This window comes from Struthio camelus, chromosome Z, assembly GCF_040807025.1.
Source record: "Struthio camelus isolate bStrCam1 chromosome Z, bStrCam1.hap1, whole genome shotgun sequence".
Taxonomy (NCBI): domain Eukaryota; kingdom Metazoa; phylum Chordata; class Aves; order Struthioniformes; family Struthionidae; genus Struthio; species Struthio camelus.
The window spans coordinates 69080887-69100454 of record NC_090982.1 but is presented as its reverse complement, the minus strand read 5'-3'; the positions used below and the strand labels follow the sequence as shown (position 1 = coordinate 69100454).

General features: G+C 39.0%; 1 protein-coding gene across 18 annotated transcripts in view; it reads left to right on the top strand.

Annotated features, from left to right (window-relative positions):
* LOC104146854 (interleukin-31 receptor subunit alpha) overlaps window positions 1–17838 on the top strand; it is a 48417-nt gene extending 30579 nt beyond the window's left edge. For all 18 annotated transcript variants that reach the window (XM_068927433.1, XM_068927432.1, XM_009679100.2 and 15 more), the window contains 6 exons: window positions 834–935; window positions 2030–2176; window positions 4813–4953; window positions 6225–6318; window positions 10025–10103; window positions 10969–17838. In XM_068927433.1, the coding sequence (XP_068783534.1) occupies window positions 834–935; window positions 2030–2176; window positions 4813–4953; window positions 6225–6318; window positions 10025–10103; window positions 10969–11565 (1160 nt within the window). In that variant the 3' untranslated portion in view covers window positions 11566–17838. The remainder of the gene's footprint in view (window positions 1–833; window positions 936–2029; window positions 2177–4812; window positions 4954–6224; window positions 6319–10024; window positions 10104–10968) is intronic.
* Window positions 17839–19568: the final 1730 nt, after the last annotated feature.

Below are 19568 nucleotides of genomic sequence, written 5' to 3'. Positions count from 1 at the left end.
GGACCACTGTAATCTGTGCTGAACTGTAATATATGTAAGGAATGAAAAGCTGCAGAGAGCTGACATAGTGCACCGGTCTGTCTATAGCCGTTATCCTGCTGAACAAGCTGTAGAACTTGAGAAAGGAAAGATTTAGAAAACCCTTTACACTGGCTTCATCCCACTGGAAGTGGAGGCGCAGATATGCCCTTCCTGAGTTGAAGAGAGTTCCTTATAAGCAGGGAGGAGTGCCGTACTGGGCTGTCAGATCACTCAAAGTTTGAAATATCATTTCCAGAACTATGTCTTAGAAATTCCAGTGCAGAGATTTCATATGAAGAATTGTACTTTTGAGTTGGTTAGAAGTAGATCTGCAGTTTGCATAACTGTAACTTCAACGTAAGGTTAAGAATTGGAGCTCCCTTGTGCCTTTTAAACTGTTTCTGTGATGCATGTGAACTTTCTTTTCCAGAGGTAGAAACCCAGAGAAGACATGATAATCAAAGATATCCATTGGATACTATTAGAGGCTATTGGAGATGAGTAGGTAGCTTCATACCTAGAAGCTACATAAGGCTGAAGTGTAATTACTCATTCAAACTATTTCTAGTGAAAAATGAGTGAGAATCCAAGCACTCTTAGAAATGCTATCAAATAGTTCATTGTGTTAAATGTAGTAACGAGTATTTAAGACAAATATATACTCAGTTTGTTAAAAAGCTGAAGAAAATAGAAATATGGAGAAGAATATATTCAGAACTCCATCTCCAGCTAGCAAGAAATTGCAGGGGGTTTTTTACTTTCATTGTATGATTTTTTTAGAGAATTACATAAATATCCTTTTTTCTTTACAGAAACCTTTAGACCATTTATATGCTATAACATCTCAGTGTATCCTCTCTATGGAAATAAAGTAGGAGCTCCCTATTCCATACAAACTTACATTCAAGAAAAAAGTACGTATTTACAAATATTAATGCTGTGAAAGCTGTGTTGTAGTGCATCCATTAAGGTGTATTATCGCTGAGCGATTTAGTACTGGCATTACTGAAGGAGAGAAAAAGATTGTTTAAATAACCCAGGAGTCAAGCTTCTTGATTTCTGTTCATAGACCACCTACAGAATTGTTTAGTAAATAAAATACATGTCTTAATATATATATGGTGCTGTTTGGATCTATTTATTTGTTGTAAAGTTTACATGCTGTTTATAAAGCATTTATTATGGATGTTGGTGCAAACATCTAATAATTTTTTAAACTGGCAATCTCTTAAAATTTGTATCTATGTTTAGATTTGATTCTAGTAATGCAGTGACCGAGTTAGTTGTGCCATATTTGTTACTGATATATGAGGAAATTTGTTCACGCAGTAAAATGGAAGTGCTTGCTTTTCCTAAATATTATAATATAAGAGAATATATGTAGTCCTGCATGTTAAAAATCATAAAAAGCCATGAAGCTTCAAGTTGGACAGAAACTGTAGATGTAAATGTTTTTTGGGAAGGGGAAAGCGTCATTATTTGTAGAAGTGTAAGGTGAATTCACTGACTTTATACAGCTGGATTTCAGGTGTAAATTTCAATTTGTGTATGTATATATGTATAGGTCTATATATGTGTGCACACATACCTAGTACCATGCAGCATTAAACCGTGTGAATTACTAGAAAGAGGTAATGGAGTATACAGTGAGTACTCATATTTACGCACACAGCTAGAACTTGCTTTTGAATGCTTTCCTGGTAATAGGGGCCTGTGAGAGTATTAAAGGATGTTTTACCTCTCAACCTCTCTGTGATGTTTTGCGGCTAGAGACTTTCAGTGATCTGAAGGTCCTCAAATGCAGTAACCCAAATAGAAGCAGGCAACTGTTACCAGAAGTAACCTCATATTAGAGAGGGTGAGGAAAGTTAGGGACTATATTAGAGCACTGTTAAGACATAAAATTGCAGTACCTAATGTTGCTGGTATGCACAAAGTAACACAGATGGATAAAACTGTGACACTTAGACTTATTTGCTTTTTTCTAATTTATAATACTTCTGCGTAGAACCATCAGAAGGACCTATGGCTGACACAGGCGTTCCAGGCAAAAATGAAATTACAATTAAATGGAAAGAAATTTCAAAGGATAAACGAAATGGCTTTATCAGTAACTATACGATATTTTATAAACCTGAGGGTGGAAAAGAATTGAGTAAGTATACATTAAGCATCAAAGGTTTCAATGACATTGTGACAATCTGCTGTCTGAAGATAATTATTTTTATAGTTATTAGCCTAACTTCTTGTTATATGCCAAAAATATCTATCTGAAAGTACTGGTACCAAAATTCCGTAATTTTTGTGTCAGACAAATGTTTTTAAGATTTAAGTCAAATGATAGAGGCATTCCAGTGAGTGCCCTAATTTTTAATAGTATGTGTATATTCTTGCTCAATTTCTCTGACTGTTCTGGATTTATTTTGCGCAGCAGTGCTTGCTTTTAGTGAATTTCCTTTACTATTAGCATTGTACCACCTATGGTAGTGCAGCAATGACTGATCCACATCATTCTTTCTGCTTCTGTAACTGAGGGGATGCAAATCTAGTGGATCTCCAAGATTCAGGCATTGAACTTAGGAGGCGTATGATGGCACTGTCATTTCTCTTCCCTTTCCCAGATGCAGGCAGAAGCTACTATATGAGAGACATTTGCAGTTTGTTTTCTGCTAACGGTAAAAAAAAAAACAACAAAAAACAAAAAACATGCAGGATTGTGACAAATTCGACAATGTTACTGGTCACACACTTGCTGCTCTCCATTTTTTACATAAGTACTAGTCTCTGTCTATCTCCAAATCTCTCCTCTCTCCTCTCATGACCCACCTCTGAACCCAATGGAAAGAATCATGGTAGACATAGAGATGTTAAAGTAGAGCTAAAATATATTGAAAAGACGTAGATTCTGTGTAAGTTCACGAATGATAAAGCTCTTGAGGGTTTAGTGAGTTTATAAGTTACGTGCATGTTCTTGGAAGAATGCCTGTCCCAAGCCCTTGGCTTCTGGAAGAGAGTAGTGGAAATTTTCTGGTGAAAATGTTCTTATGGTCAGTTTTATAATAAAAGCAAAATAGCAAATGGTACCTGAGACACTAAAAGAAGCTGCCAAGAAATTGCTACTTTGGGCACAGTTTTTTAGATTCATCTTATCAAATGTGCTTAATGTTCTGTTCTTAGTATTGCTTTCTTGCTCTGGAGGTTGGTGGCATCATTTTTTCTGTCATATTTTTATTCTTCTGTCTTTGGAAGGGTATCCACAGAAAGTCTCAGTATAATCCTCTCTATTCAAAACTTCCATAGCATAAATCTCAGCAGAATCTTTCATGCAGTGTGTTTTTGTAGTCTAACTTTGTTCTTCCTGTATAGTTTATAAAAAATACTTTGTATCACCCAACATTTCAGAAATAATTTTTTCCTTCTTTGTTTTAAGCATCACAGCAGACACCTAACAATTTTTTTTTTTTTTTTTTTAAGATCTCAAAATAACAAAGCTTATCATATCTTCAGGTGCTTCTGGATACCCAGATCAGAGCCAGGGCTTGATAATTTGTGAATTGAAAAGAGGAAGCTGTGACAATTTCAGTCAGATTCAGTCCTCTATGTACACTCATTCTTGCCATGTTAGTTGCTGAGTGGTTTGATCCAGGCTGCTTTGTACAAGGTCATCCTCAAGACATGCAGCCTCAGCTGGTGCAAAATGATTCTCCATATGAGTTAGCAAAGCTTCTCATATGCAACAGATTGTGCCTGTTTTAGGGCTTCAGATTAGTTTCTTAAGGAAATAAGTTTGAAATAGTAATTTGAGGGAGTTGGTTCTAAATGGAAAAACCCTACTGAAGTGATATTTTTGAGGATTCTCTCATGTCGCATCTTTTTAGTAAGAATACCACTTTGAGTTTGTGCCAAGGTGGCTTCATTGATGACCTTTTAACTCTACAGCTTAACTTGTTCTGCCTTGATTTAAGAGAAACTGAATTTGTTGAATCTCAGGGTATATTGCTGCACATCTATTTCCTGAGTGTTTCTTGAATGAACGAGTTGAATGATAGCATTAGTTGGTTTTGGCTTCATGCAGTATAAAATGTTTTAGTGACTTCACTTTTTTAATATGTTTTCATGTTTTCAATATTCTTTGTTGATACAGAATGTTATATGCCTTGCTTAAAATAATTTTAAAAGTAAAACATATCATACCAATTCCAGTAGTAGAGAAGGTATTTGAAACATTGAGTTTTATCCAGAGAAGTGTGTTGAAACTCTTGGGGGAGGGGGGTGAAATCTATTGCTTTCAGCTAACTTCCTCTGACTTTACTGAGGTCATGTCCCAGTGTTTGATAGGTTGCATCCTTTTGGATGTTTAGCGTCTGACTGCATGTGCTTAGAAATATAGTTACATTTCAGGATTTGCAGAAACACAGACTTTGTCAACTATCTGTAGATCTTAATGTCTGTCTGTTAGGTCCCAAGCTTGAGGGTATAATGTTCTCAGAAAAACTCTTTTAAGGGTAAAATATATTTTGTGAGATTATACTTGGTCTATCTTAAATCTTAGTGAATTTAAATACATACATAATGGCTTATTTTCTGCCCTAAACTATTAGGTAGCTTTGATAAACATTGATAATTTAAGTATGTTATCTCAAAGGTCTGATAGGGTTGCTTTGTATTTCAAATTGTCTGTAAAGCACCCTGTGATCTATCAGATGCTAAATAAGTTTACAGTTCTCTGATAGAGTGCTATTTGTGATGCACACTTTGTGTATTTGTTTACATAAATCTTCTCCTAAAAAGATGAAACAGTGAACCCTGACGTTCTGCAGTACAGACTGAAGTCCTTACAAGCAAATACCCAATATACAGTTCATATCATGGCAACCAATGAAGCTGGTGGAACCAGTGGAGAACCAAAAACCTTCAAGACTTTGAAATTCAGTAAGTAATATTCAAGGTTAGTTATTACTATTTTAAAAATAGATTTTTGGGGGTAAGAAACAGGATATTTTTGTTTAAGCATTTTTTTAGACTAATTCTTTTCTTCTTGAGTGTGGAACAGGACAAGGAAGAATGATCAATATTAACCAAATTTAACTTGGCTTGTTGGACAGCTTTGCAGGCTAGAACATTAAGTTTAGGAGTAAACACCCAAAATGCTTATTGTGCAATCAGTGAAGTTGTAGAATATTATGGATTGCTGTTGGAGCAACGTTTAGTTTGCCATCAATTGCAAGATATGGTGTCTAACAATTTGTCAAAAAGTAGACGTTTCCATCTGAGATACTAGATTTAGAATAGCTGCGCATTGCGTTTTCTCTTCTGCCGTATAAGCTTAACTAACAAATGAGCACAAGTTGTGGCCAGTGAGGGGGAAAAATACCTTTTCTTGTTTCTTACTATTTGCTGTAATCAGGTTTTACCAGTAAGACTCATGTTATGGTTACAAACCAGAAGCTCAGACACTTCCTCACTTCTGCTTGTGGAAGAGTGCTTTTATTATATGTACAAATTGTCACAGTGATGGCCAAACCGAAATATAAAAAAATATATGAAACAGCTTTAAACTGGTTGTAGCAGTGTGGAGTGAATTTATTTTTTGCCTGTAAATTCATCTGCTAGTTTGCTACTCAGATGGAAGGTAAATTATGCCAGGCTGCAGGCTGGTCTCTGCTATCAGTATCTACCTGTGGTAGGTGCTGGAAAGACAGCTCAGAAATCTATTTTAGTCGTTAGAGTAACTATAGTATATGTATATTTAAAACTTATCTCCTATAACACTGTGACGCTAAAACATCAACTGCCCAAAGAGGTGGTAGACTTTTCATCTTTGGTAATATTTAAAGCTTGGCTTAGTATGACCCTGAGCTATCTGATCTAATTTCAGAGTTGGCCAAGATGACCTTTACATGTCTCCTTGAATCTAAATTATTGTATGATTGTATTTAATAAAGTAAAATTGAAAAAAACAGTACATCTGTTCTGAGAAGTCCCATCGCAGACTGCTTTTCTGGCTCGGCAGCTGTGACTTGTTGGATGCGAAGTCTTTTTGGTACATGTCATACAATGAGTACCACACAGTATCTTGAGTAATTTGATTAGTTTAGGCAGAGCTTTTTAAAATTGTGCTAATTATATGACTTAGATGTTTAAAACTAACTTTGTAATGGAATACTTGAGGAAATGATAAACATCTATTTTTTTCTCTAAAGATAAAGAAGATATTATTTCCATTGCTATACCAGTTGGATTAAGTATGTTGTTTCTATTAGTCCTTTGGATAACATGTATTCTTAAAAAGCACATGTGAGTACGTTTTATACATTCTAAGACTGACTATTACTAGTATATTTTAACTTGTAAAAGGCAATTTTTTATTTCTTTTTAAATGCTTGTGTTAAGTTTCAAACCAAAGTCAGATTAAGAAAACACAGCAATTTGAGTAACAAATGACTAAGTATACAGATTAGTATAAAACTGCTGTTACAAGTTATAGTCCAAAAATAAATATTAATTTTAGAAAGTGCAGTGAATTGGAATAAAGAAATAGATGATATATAAACCCATTTCTCCTATAGCAGTTTAGCAGCTGAATTATTTGAGGATAGGTACAGCTGATGGGTTCTTGTAATTAAAGTCACTGTTTACAGAAAATGTTTCATGCCTTTTGAAATTCCATGGTCTATCAAGTCAGGAGAGAATTTCAGTCAATTACTTAAAAGTTAATAATATCAAAAATAAAGTTGCCTATATGATCTGAATATGTCTGCTAGTATATCACTAGATTACATTTCATATAACTTTAATTGGTTGTCTTGGCTGTGTTAATACTACTTTTATGTCATCTGTGTACACTTCCTGTGTGCTGTAAAGGAGTTGAATTTTGATGCTTGTTTCATGGGTATGGATCTGTGTCTGCATATGATCCCTAATCCTTTTATCACAGAATCACGGAATGGTTGAGGTTGGAAGGGACCTCTGGAGATCATCTAGTCCAGCCCCCCTGCTCAAGCAGGGTCCTCTAGAGCACATTTCCCAGGATCACATCCAGACGGGTTTTGAATATCTCCAGGGAGGGAGACTCCACTACCTCTCTGGGCAACCTGGTCCAATGCTCTGTCACCCTCACAGTGAAGAAGTTTTTCCTCAGGTTCAGACGGAACTTCCTGTGGTTCAGTTTCTGCCCGTTGCCTCTTGTCCTGTTGCTGGGCACCACGGAGAAGAGGCTGGCCTCATCCTCGCGACACCTTCCCTTCAGATACTTGTACATGTTGATGAGATCGCCTCTCAGCCTCCTCTTCTCCAGACTGAACAGGCCCAGCTGTCTTGCCTTTCCTCATGAGACAGTTGCTCCAGTCCCCTCATCATCTTTGTAGCCCTCCGCTGGACTCTCTCCAGTAGGGCCATGTCTCTCTTGCACTGGGGAGCCCAGCACTGGACACAGTCCTCCAGGTGAGGCCTCCCAGGGCTGAGTAGAGGGGGCAGGATCACCTCCCTCGACCTGCTAGCAACACTCTGCCTCGTGCACCCCAGGAGACCATTGGCCTTCTTGGCCACGAGGGCACACTGCTGGCTCACGCTTGACTTGTTGTCCACCAGGACTCCCAGGTCCTTCTCGGCAGAGCTGCTTTCCAGCAGGTCAACCCCCAGCCTGTACTGGTGCAGGGGATTATTCCTCCCTAGGTGCAGGACCCTGCACTTGCCTTTGTTGAACTTCAGGAGGTTCCTCTCCGCCCAACTCTCCAGCCTGTCCGGGTCCCTCTGAATGGCAGCACAGTCTTCTGGGGTGTCAGCCACTCCCCCCAGTTTAGTATCATCAGCAAACTTGCTGAGGGGGCACTCTGTGCCTTCCTCCAGGTCATCGATGAACACATTGAACAAGACTGGACCCAGGACTGACCCCTGGGGGACACCGCTAGCTACAGGCCTCCAACTAGACTCTGCACCACTGACCACAACCCTCTGAGCTCGGCCATCCAGCCAGTTCTCAATCCACCTCTCTCTCCACTCATCCAACCCACGCTTCCTGAGTTTACCTATGAGGATGTGATGGGAGACAGTGTCCAAAGCCTTGCTGAAGTCCAGGCAGACAACATCCACTGCACTGCCCCCATCTACTCAGCCAGTCGTTCCATCAGAGAAGGCTATCAGATTGGTCAAGCACGATTTCCCTTTGGTGAATCCATGCTGACTACTCCTGATCACCTTCTCGTCCTCCACACGCTTAGTGATGACCTCCAGGGTGAGCTGTTCCAGGATTACCTTTCCAGGGATGGAGGTGAGGCTGACAGGCCTGTAGTTCCCTGGCTCCTCCTTCTTGCCCTTTTGGAAGACTGGAGTGACATTGGCTTTCTTCCAGTCCTCAGGCACCTCTCCTGATCTCCAGGACCTTTCAAAGATGATGGAGAGTGGCCTAGCGATGACATCTGCCAGTTCCCTCAGCACTCGTGGATGTATCCCATCGGGGCCCATGGATTTCATGGATGTCAAGTTTGAACAAAAGATCTCTAACCTGATCCTCCTCATCCAAGGGAGAGTCTTCCTTTCCCCAGACTTCCTCTCTTGTCTCCAAGGTCTGGAATTCCTCAGGACTGGCCTTAGCAGTGGAGACTGAAGCAAAGGCAGCATTCAATAACTCTGCCTTCTCTGTATCCTTCGTCACCAGGGCACTCGCCCCATTCAGCAGCGGGCCCACGTTTTCCCTAGTCTTCCTTTTGCTATTGATGTATTTGAAGAAGCCCTTCTTGTTGTCCTTGACATCCCTTGCCAGATTTAATTCCAACTGGGCCTTAGCCTTCCTTGTCGCATCCCTGCGCACTCTGACAACGTCCCTGTATTCCTCCCAAGTGGCCTGTCCCCTTTTCCACATTCTGTACACTTCCTTCTGCTGGAGTTTTGCCAGGAGTTCCTTGCTCATCCATGCAGGTCTCCTGCCCACTTTGCTGGATTGCTTACTCAGAGGGATGCACTGCTCTTGAGCCTGGAGGAGGTGATACTTGAATATTAACCAGCTATTATCTACTATCACAGATGACACCTGCCAGCCAGCTGCTTCCTCAGAGCACAGGAATGTTAAAACGTGTTAAGATGATCCTTAAAATTTTTAAGGCTACAAAATATACCTTTTTGTATCATGAAAAGTGACTAGGTTGTTTGGCTGAAGCTTAATAATAATATACCTATTTAATCTTTACTGTTTTAGGGGAGGTGGTTCTAAGCTATTAAAATCAAGTTTTTTATTATGTGAGGTGTCAGGCAATGTTGGTGTAATATGTATCATTTCCAACTCTTATCTCTTCATCTGTGTTACATACTCTCAGATTTCTCACAACAGTAAGAAATTCCTTCAGTCCTGCAGAACACTTTGAGATGTAGCTGTGTGTTCATATTCTGGTCTGGATCAAATTGCAAAGCAATCCAGCAGTATATCAAACATAGGCCTGGTTTTCATACGCATAGGTATATACCTAATCTGAATAGGACATTTTGTTTCCTGTTCACTGCTCCATCAGAGTTATAAGCTACAGCTTCAATTAGCCCAAGTTATCTGCTGCTGCCGTAAGAACTCAGTGTTGCTCTAATTTTCTGACACTTTCACTAAAGCAAAGTTTACTTGAGGTGCCTCTTCACTAAAGAACTATCCTGGAACACGATCACAACAGTTTTCATATACAGCCTTATTTTGGCATAGTATTATTTAATCTTGTGCTCTTCTAGGCTAAACAGTTACAATTATGAGTTAGTACTTGACTTTCTGATTTAAAGGCTTACAGTTAACTTTAGCATATCAGCAATTTTTCTCTAATTTTTCTTTAGCCCAAAATTTTTATTTGTTGAGATCTTTTATTAAAAAAAAAAATTGATATGACGGAAAATAATTTTACTGGAAAAGATCATGTTAATGTAGGAAGGACTTGCTTTGTAAAAGTTTGATATTTTAGCCGTATTTAGACTTTTTTGACATTTAATCTATTTCTTTCGTCAGTTAACTAAATTTCCCTTCTCAATATAGGTTTAAAAAAGTGTGCTGGCCTGACATACCTAATCCTGCAGAGAGCATTGCAGTAGAGTGGCCTGTTGATGCATCTGTGGTAATAATCTCAATTTTGTTCGTTAGAGGTGGGATCAAACAGACAGAAGGGAAATGCCTCTCTGACAGTTGTTTTATGACTAAATCAAAAAAAATTGAATTTATAACACTAAAACAAAAGAAGAAATATCCTTAGTTTTATTTCAAACTAGTAGAAAAGATGCATATTTATAAACTATATTCCTTTAATTCTAGTATGATAAGGATAAAAAATGCTTTGAAGTTTTGGTTGATGGACGTGAGTTATTAAATACACTGAAATATAGTTTCTCAGGATGTTGAGTCTGTTGACTCAGATTGCCAAATCTGGATATTTCCTCCTTTCTCCGCAATATAGGTTACGGAACATGTAATCAGATTTAGCGGTCTTTAGATATTTTATTGTACTACCACTTCATCTTTTTCACTGTTTGTTTGTTGCTTAATGAATTTTGACACTTACTTAAATGAAGTGGCGTGATCAGTATTCCACAGAATGAGTAATTTGTTGAGGATGAGATTATAAAATTTTGTCTGAAAAATGGCTGGTCAGAATGTAAAAGATGCAAAAAGCCTAGCTTGATTCTGAGTCTTCAATGAAACTCTTTATTAAGCAGAAATGACTAGTTTTAAAAGCTTTTAAGAAACAAACAGAATAACATTGGCATTTTTTAGTCGTCTTTCACATTATAACTGCATTCCAGCTGAAATGCACATCAGGTCTTTATTGCTGCGTTTTTAAAATGACGTCAAACAGAGCTCAAATAGCAGTTTCATATATTATATATAAATATATACATAAATATGTGTGTGTGTGTGTGTATAAATCTTCTGATACATTATCTACCTTTATCATAATCTTCAAATTCATCTCTTTGTACTGACAGAATAACTCATTCTTGAGGGGAGTAACATCTGAGGATAAAACCATAGGCGGCTTGGAAGACGTATGTGTTTTGGAACCCTGTTTTCCTGAAGAACATGAAGATTCACTACTAATGAATCATGAAAACCGTATTTCAGAATATACTGATATTAATACAAAAGTCATGATTAACAGAGATAAAAATATACCATATAATGAAGAACACGAAGCTGCCAAGCATCTTTCAGCATCTATGCCTTATACAATGACTGACCAAGATTTCAGAAGTCAGGTGCTTTCAGCTTTGATACCAGCTGAGAAGATCCAACCCATAGAAATGCTGGAAGATTATTTACATGAACACCAGGATGTTTCGAACCAAAATGAAGAAAATAAGGAAGAAGTTTTAAATCTCTCAGATCTCAGTGAAAAAGCTGTGTTCAATCCATACCTTAAAAATTCTGTTAATACAAGGGAATTTCTCATTTCTGAGAACTTGGCAGAACACAGTAAGAGTGAACCCAAAAGCCAGTCAACTGCCATATCTCCTTTTCAACAAAATGTTGTAGGGCAGTCCTATGTAACACTGGACATGTTTGGTCTGGCCACAGCTCATTAGCATGAGAAACCTTTCCATGCAAAGTCCCTTTGTGAGATTTATCCTGGCAGTGTTGCAGTGAACATACACATTCATGTGTTCAAACTTGGACGGTCTTAGCTACTCTAGATGAAATTACCCCACTCTTTGAAAGGCTGTGAAGTAATTAATACACTGCATTTATACCTGTCAAGGTTCATTTAGCTGTTGTTTCTTTTACCTGTTGGACGTATGAGAAGTGAGGCAAAGGATTTAGCTTTTTTATTTCTTAGTTCTCCCATATCAGTTTATTGAAACAAGCTGATCTTTACTGTGAGAACATCCAGCAGTGCAAGTGGCTCACTGATTTCCCTCTGGGCAACCAGTAGCTGAGGGCTGTTGTGGCACATTGGGGCACAATGTGATTACCTGAACAGAGCCGCCAGGATCTGCCAAATAATTCCTTGTAGTTAAATGAAGTAGAACTACTTTCCTGTTCTTCTTTCCACCCATTGTTTGATTTTGGATTTTGTTTGTAGTGTTCCTCCTATTTGGCAAGTAATTAGATTTCAGTCGTCATCTTGTTTGTATCCTGACTCTTGAGTTAGCAGTTTGGCACAAGTTGTCTTTGTTGAAAAGATATTTTTTACGTGCATGTTATTGACTTATCTGCATTTCGAAAAACGTCGGCTTCTGTTGGCTTGTTTACTTCCTTCCCCTCGTCTCCTGTTTTTAATCTTCTGTATTTTGTGCTGATTTTCATGTCTCCTCTTTGTTTTCTAGTTATAACAACATGTTAACTGCAGGATATCTTATCTTCTTGTTTTTTTGCCTCTAATTTATTGTAGCTTCAAATTGTTTTTCCCAGTTGAGGTTTTGATATTTTGAACTGAAAAAAATTCAGCTAAATATAGCATCTTATGTTGGGATAAGAACTGAATTTATATCTAGGGAAGTCTTTCTCCTTTAAGTATTGAACACTAAATCTACAAAATATCCCAAAATGTGCTCTAAGTTAGAACTAGAGGTTTCTACAGGAAGGCTGTAAGGTCTGTCTGATGAGTCATAAAACTACTTGCAGTTTGTTTTATGGAGGAAATGAACATGTTAATTAAGCAGGAAACTCAATCAGGTTTTTTTTTTTTTTTCAGCAGAAAAGAGGCTATTTCTGTAAAATTCTTACAAAAATATTTATTATATTAAATGACAGATTAAAAAGAGATGTATTCAACTCTGAATAAAAAATATTAAAATGCTGTGTTATCTACAGCCTCAGACTTGAACTGTGGTGCACACAATGCAATGTCATGAAAGTGATGTTTCAGCTGGTAGTCTCTGCAGTTGAATGATACTGAATCATTTGGTCTCATCCTGTCAAAGATTAGAAATCTCACAAGGAAAAGATAATGAACCAACTTTGAAGCTCTATCTCAAAGAAATCTCTGATTTTAACTCTGAAATCTCCCTCAATGAATTTGAGAAGGGTTTTGTTATAGCAGCCGTAGGGCTTCATGTATTAGATTGTAATGTTTTAATTTTGCTCACCAAGACATCAGAATATAAAATACTGAAGATGAAGCAGCACAATGCTTGGCAAGCTGCTTATATAACAAGAAAGGCAGTTCTAAACCTCAGTAGTAACATATACAAAGTGATGTTTTTAGTAACAGATTTTATGCTGTTTAGGATTATAAGAAGTAATTTATGAAACAATTTGTTCAATAGCTTTAGGCTTTGCCAACAGCTATTCTGAAATATTTGAATAAGATACTCTGCCAAATGTTACTTGGAAATAACAAATAGAACTTACATAACACAAATGACTTTGTGACTGCATAAAACTTAATATTAAACAAGTATTGATTTGAATTAGTGTTTTGAGTTGCTCCGCTGTTTTCAAGTTGACTGCAAAGATAATGGAAGGCTCATTTTGCTGCTCTTGTGTTAGTTGCCATGTTAATACCAGGAAGCAGGATGTAGCCTCAGCGTTGGTGAGTCTTGAGCCCTTAGGTCTATGGGCTTATTGTAAGTTCAAGTAGTTGTTGCCTCCCAGCAACATAAAAATAGAATATACAGTGGTTGAACTCACTTCTTGTGGTGTGTTTGTCTTATCGTTATTCATAATTTACCAGAAAATGTTCTACTCCATTGCCTTAAAGATAGGGCATACCGAAAGCATTTTTATCCCATATACAAAGGATCATGTTTTGTAAATGAAGCTAACAAAAAAATGAAGTATTCTTTTTGTAGTGCAAAGCTGTTCTTAGTCATAATGTTTATTAGGCCTGTTTATTACCAAAATGTTAATTCTGCACTCTTTTCAAATATTCAATCTTTGCAGTTTTGCTACTTGACAAAAATTTTTCTTTCCAGATTTGACAAAAGTGTAACTGTTCTAATTAACTTTTGTTCCATCTAAGTAATTTGACTGATCTCTTCCTGGGCTTCCTTGTGCTTGGTTTGCTCACTCTTTGTGAGTGAAGCCACTCCATGCTACCTCACTATATAATCCAAACTGTTGTATTATCTGGTTCTTTTGAATTCAGAATATGAAAATGAACAGCGACAATCCAAAAGTTGGAACAGATGTTTGAGTAAAATGTTCTTTTGTGAAATGGGAGTTTTTAATAGTAAAATATCAAAACATTAAAATAGATGTGTATATGGTGTAGATTTGTTCTCCAAACTCTGTTGAAAACAGGATACTTGCAAAGTCAATACAGAGTAGGTATTTCATGCTGTAGTATGCTCTCCTTTCTTCAGTTCTTAAAGACACCTGCTTTTATAAACTGCTGTCCACTAAAAGGAAGGGGAATAGTTTAAATCCAGTCATTAAAGTAACTTCGTTTCAGTTTCTCTGCGATACTAGTACTTCAGGGCTCAGGGACGCAGTCTAGATGCTATAGCTTAATAATGTCTGCTTCTCTGGTCCTTAGTGCAGCAGCAGCAGGTTATTCAGGGGAGCTTTGCCAGTGGTAAAGGAGGGCGGAGGGTTACGTTCCCCTCTCATTTGCTGTGGGCTGTGGATGTTGGGAAAGTTGATGTAGTTCAGCTGATGCATGGTAATTTAAGTTCCTGTAACTTGATAGTTCAGCTAAGCCTGGAGCGAGCTTGTGTTCTCCCAGTGCAAGCAGTAGTATGGTGGTTTATATTTCCAAAGTGTTTTAACATTGACAAGTCGTATAGAATAATAAGGTCAACACGTTCAAGTTTGAATGTCTACGATCAGCGTTTTTCTCAGCCCCTTATGTTGTTTTGCTCTTCAGGCGTTGCTTAGTCTGAAACTGAGTTTTTAGTGCTTTATCGTCACTAGATGCTGACTGAGCCAACTTTTATGCTTATCTATATTTTAGTGTCCGGCTCTAGACAGCTGAAGTTTTGAAATGACTACTTATTTCTCAGAAAAGCAGCCTTATTTAGATTTTCTGGGTCTGTCATTACAATACTCCGAGTGTAGAGCTGTCCTATCCAAAGGTAAGATATACAGAAATTCACCGTTATATGAGACATTGCTAATAGAGTTTGCAGAAGTAACACATTTTGTAATCATGGAAAGATTATGAAATGGTGTTCAGGAATGTAAGAGTCTATGTGAATAAGATTAAAATGCTCTGGGATGCCCACTTAGAACCTAACTGAGCTAAAAACAATACCTTATCCTGAAAGGAGACCTTGAAAGGTTTTCTGAAATGAAGCGAAACGATAGCAATTTATATCACAACATAAGAGAAATGCAAGAAGTATCTTCTTACCCTTAATTCTAACAAATGAACACAGCACATTTCTGGAATCACTTTTCATGGTAGATGTTTACAGAGTTGGGATATGGGCCTAGGCTGTGTTTCTGTTACTCTCTGTAGTTCAAGCAGTTAGCTGATTTTTGGAGCCTGGAGGGGTTTTAGTTTTTGTTTCCTTTCCTTGTTTGTTTGTTTCCTTTTTGGAGAAGAAACTGATGCTAGAGTCAGTAGTTTCTGAGACGCCAACTTTTTTGATTTAAAACAAAAAACCTGTTCCTTTGAACATAGAAAAGAACAGCATAGCAGAGGACAGCCCCTTTGCTTTTAAAGTTTTTTTTCCTAACTAGCGTACTGCCCAGAAACTCTTACATCCAGCTGCCTTCATGGCTTGCTGCCTTTGCTGTCTGCTTCTTTCTCCCATGAAAGCATTTGCTTTCATCTCCAGTGAATTTTCTGCGCTTACATAGCTTGGATCACCAATAGGCCCTGAGTTTGGCTTATCTTTTGGGAATGCATCTATTTCTGCTTTTGCTTTTTTTCTTGAAAGGGCTCAGTTGCTTCTCACAAGTCGCCTGACAAAAGAGCATCTGCTATTTATGAGCTTCAAAAAGATTGCACTTGTCCCCACGATACTGCTGTGTGTGAGTGGTGAGAGACAGGAAGTAAGAGTGAATCATTTCTGGTGAATGTGGACCCGTGAGTTTAGATTTTGCTAATTTTCACCTCTCTTCCTGTACACAGTGCAAGTTCTCTCTCTGGAAGGTAGTGTTTTAATCAAAGTAGAGGATAATCCTGAATATAAGCTGAACGGATGCTAATTGTTCTAGTATACTGTGATGGGGAGACGCTTCATCTTGAATAGAGGGTGACCTTTCTCCCTCTGCCATCCTTCAACCTCCCCTTGCACGTTCCCATCTCCCTAGCCCTGGGCTTCCAGCCATGCCTCCCTGCAGGGCTCTGTCCCTGCCTTGATAGTGTAGCATCTGCTTTCCCTGGTGCTGTGAAGCGAGCACAGAAGCCTTTGTTCTGCATCAGGCATGGTTACTGCCAAGCAGTTGTTCTATCACATCCTTTATCCAGAGGGGGCAGCAAATTCCAAGCATGAATATAAAGTAAAATTCAAATTTATAATGAAGTGCATTTTTAGGTTTAGGGTAGATTTCCTGAAATAACTACTTCGTTACTTATTCTGATGAAGAGCTTTTTTCCTGATTTTAATAGTATAGTTGCTGTAGGTAGTGACTATAACTTACAAAAACAGCAGCTTCACCTGTCTCTTCATGTCAGCCAGTTTTTCCAGTAAGCCTCTCTATGCAGTCCTTCCACACTGCACAGAAAATTTGCCCATCCTTTGCTAAGCAGTATATTAAATCATCGTTGCTGCATTGATAAAGTTGCCACTGTAGATTGCAATACTATAGCGTCTCAGAATTGCATCCTGCCACTGCATGTTGCAATACCTCAGCATCTCAGTACCGCATCCTGCCGCTATCCTGTGCCTGGCTGGTCACGTTCCCGTGGCACTTCTTGCCTGCACTGGAATGCACCTGGCAGCAAAAGCTGGAAAATGTTTGCTCTGAATGATTCGAGCTGCTCTGGGAACGCTGTCATGGTACTTGCTAGGAGTGCTCTGCCGCCTCTGAGTGCTGTTGATCAGTTATAATTTTCTCATGCCATCTATTTCTGACTGTCTCGATGCAGAACTACCAAAGAAGTTATTGTGATGTTATCTAAGGTTTGGATTTTCACTAGTAGATCCACTAGTCTGTAGACATGGCCCAGGTTCCTGTTCTTAGTTTAAGTTAAAAGTGAGGTAGCTCACTTCTCACTGAAGGTGGGCTGGCTATGTCACATCCCATGTGGGCAAAAAGCATGTAGATAAGTGCAGCTAATGGGGAATCCTTCATGTGCCACAGCTTCTCTCCTGGTAACTGGGTTTTGTTGCCATGTCCTCAGATAAATTCTTGGATGGGTTTTCTCTAATTTGTGTATGTTCTGCTCCCGTTCCTGAGGTTTAGTCTTGTGGTGATTGAGATACAGACACAGATGCATGAGCACATGTGTGTGCATACATATGTATACCTGTGTGTGTGTATATATATATGTATGTGTATATATATATGTATGTATATATATATATGTATATATATTTTATATATATATATATATATAAAATGATAGGGCCAAGTTTATGCTCAATTTCTCTCTGGACAGAAGCACTTGCAGCATGATGAGTTTTTCTCCAGCTTTTGTGGATAAGTCTGTTTCACTGTCTTTAAAGGAGTTTGTTTACTGTCAGTGTTTCCATGTTGACATTTTTATCTGCATTATTTGTACTCTTACTGCGTCTCTTTTTCCTGCTTTGCTTTCAGACTAATTTTAAAGAATGATATGATTTCTATTTTTTTTATTCTTATGTCATGATTTATTTTGCTTTCATGTACAGATCTGTATCTACCACAGTAACAAAAGATTGTGTATGTTTTATGTGAAGAGCAGCAGACTTTTGGTGAACCTCTTGTACTGAAATGGCATAAACTGTGCTACCAAATAAATAAAACGCTCTCTGATACAGACAGATGGAAGTATTATGACCTATGGGAATAGTTACTATTTTCACTTAAAGGAGGAAGATAACCAGGAAAAGATGAGTAAAAAAATCACTTTGGAATAGGAAAGCACAACTACGTATAGCTGGTCTTACAAAAATCAACACTCAAGAAATCTGTGCAAGAAAGTTGAACTGTTTACAAATGACTTTGAAAACCTGGATATTCAGCTTGGGTTTTTTGCTGCAAAAGCTAGTGCTTTTATGCAGTCTTACCATGTTGGTTTCTTCCACATCAGTGTAAGAAATGCCAGAATGGGCATTACACGTCATTGAATGCATTTAGGAAGAAAGGTCTGAAAGTCCAGCCTTGAAATAGAGCTTGAAAAATAAGCTGCATTTAAACAAGGAAACTAATAGCGCTTTAATGCGCATGCTTTACTTGCTGCCTGCCTGGAGTTGCTGAGCACAGGTCTCTGCTGTGGTGGCCAGCTCTGTCTTGCAGCTCTCCTTTAGAGTCCTCATTAAATGCCACCAGTTTCTCACCCCACTGCTCCTGTTTGAGACTAATAAATGGTGACTGAAATAAGAAATTACAATGTAAGGAGCTTCTAAGCTGGTAAGCAGTTGCCTGTGTTGATGTTTATTGCAAAGCCTTGATGTCGTTCGTATGTATGTATGTATCCAATACATGACACCTCTGCCATGTATGTGCAGTAAAGGCAGGTGTAGTGGAGACTTGCCAAAAGTGCCATGCCTTGAGAAGGCTCTAGAGGCACTTGCTTTTGTCCTGGGGCTAACAAAATTACTTGTCTGCCAAAAATGTTTGTCTGACAATTGTCTGGGAGAGGAAGATGGGGAGGTGAAGAGGAAACGGCCCCTTTCTCTCCGCAGGGTGGAGTGGAGCAGAGCAGAGCGCAGCTCCAAGGCCATCCGTAGATCTGGTGCAGAAGGGAAGGAGCGAGCAGGCCTGCAGCCAGGCTGCAAAGCATTGCTGACCCCCGCGCTCGTGGTCAGGCAAGTTGGCAACAGGGCCCAGGTCGTGGTGTTTGGCTTTTACCTGCCAGTTCTATAACTTTTCTTCTTGGAAGAGGATTTGAAGGAGGAGATGTCAGAACTGGTGGTGGCTTTGCAGAGGTGCAGAGGGACAAGGATCCCTGGGTTGGAGCAAGAAGTGCACAAACTGGGGAATCTCTGAATTACTGGGTTGGGAGCACATGCACCAGGAGGGCTAAGGCACAAGAAGACAGGCAGGGTCAGTATTGGTGTGCTCTCATGCGGGACATGGCACATCCTCACCCAAGGCTCCCTTACGGGGAGAGGAGCAAGTGAAGCTATGGCGTGTGTGAGTGTGTGACTGCGGAGCAGAGGCTGGCTGTGCCAGGGTGGAGCTGTGGTCACAGGGCCAGGGCTGCAGCAGATGTGGCGTGTGAAGCTGTTAGTGGCTGCTCAGCCTTGCAGGAAATCAAATCCCTCCGTGGATTTCTGGAGCTGAGTGCAGTGCTATGGCATAAACTACTTGAGCTGGGCTCTTAGGGCTGGCTGCTTAGTCACGAGAGCCTTGTAGGAGCTACAACAGCTGCTTATGCTCTAGGAGGGCCCTCCCTATCTTCCCTTGACTTCTCTGTTGTCCCAGATGCCAGTAGCTGAGGTCTCTTTACCAGCTGCCAGCCCACTGCTCTGCCACAGACAGGGCAGCTGTCTGTTAGCTGTCTGTGCCTGTTACATGGTTTGACTCAACTGTAAGCCTAAGTAACCAT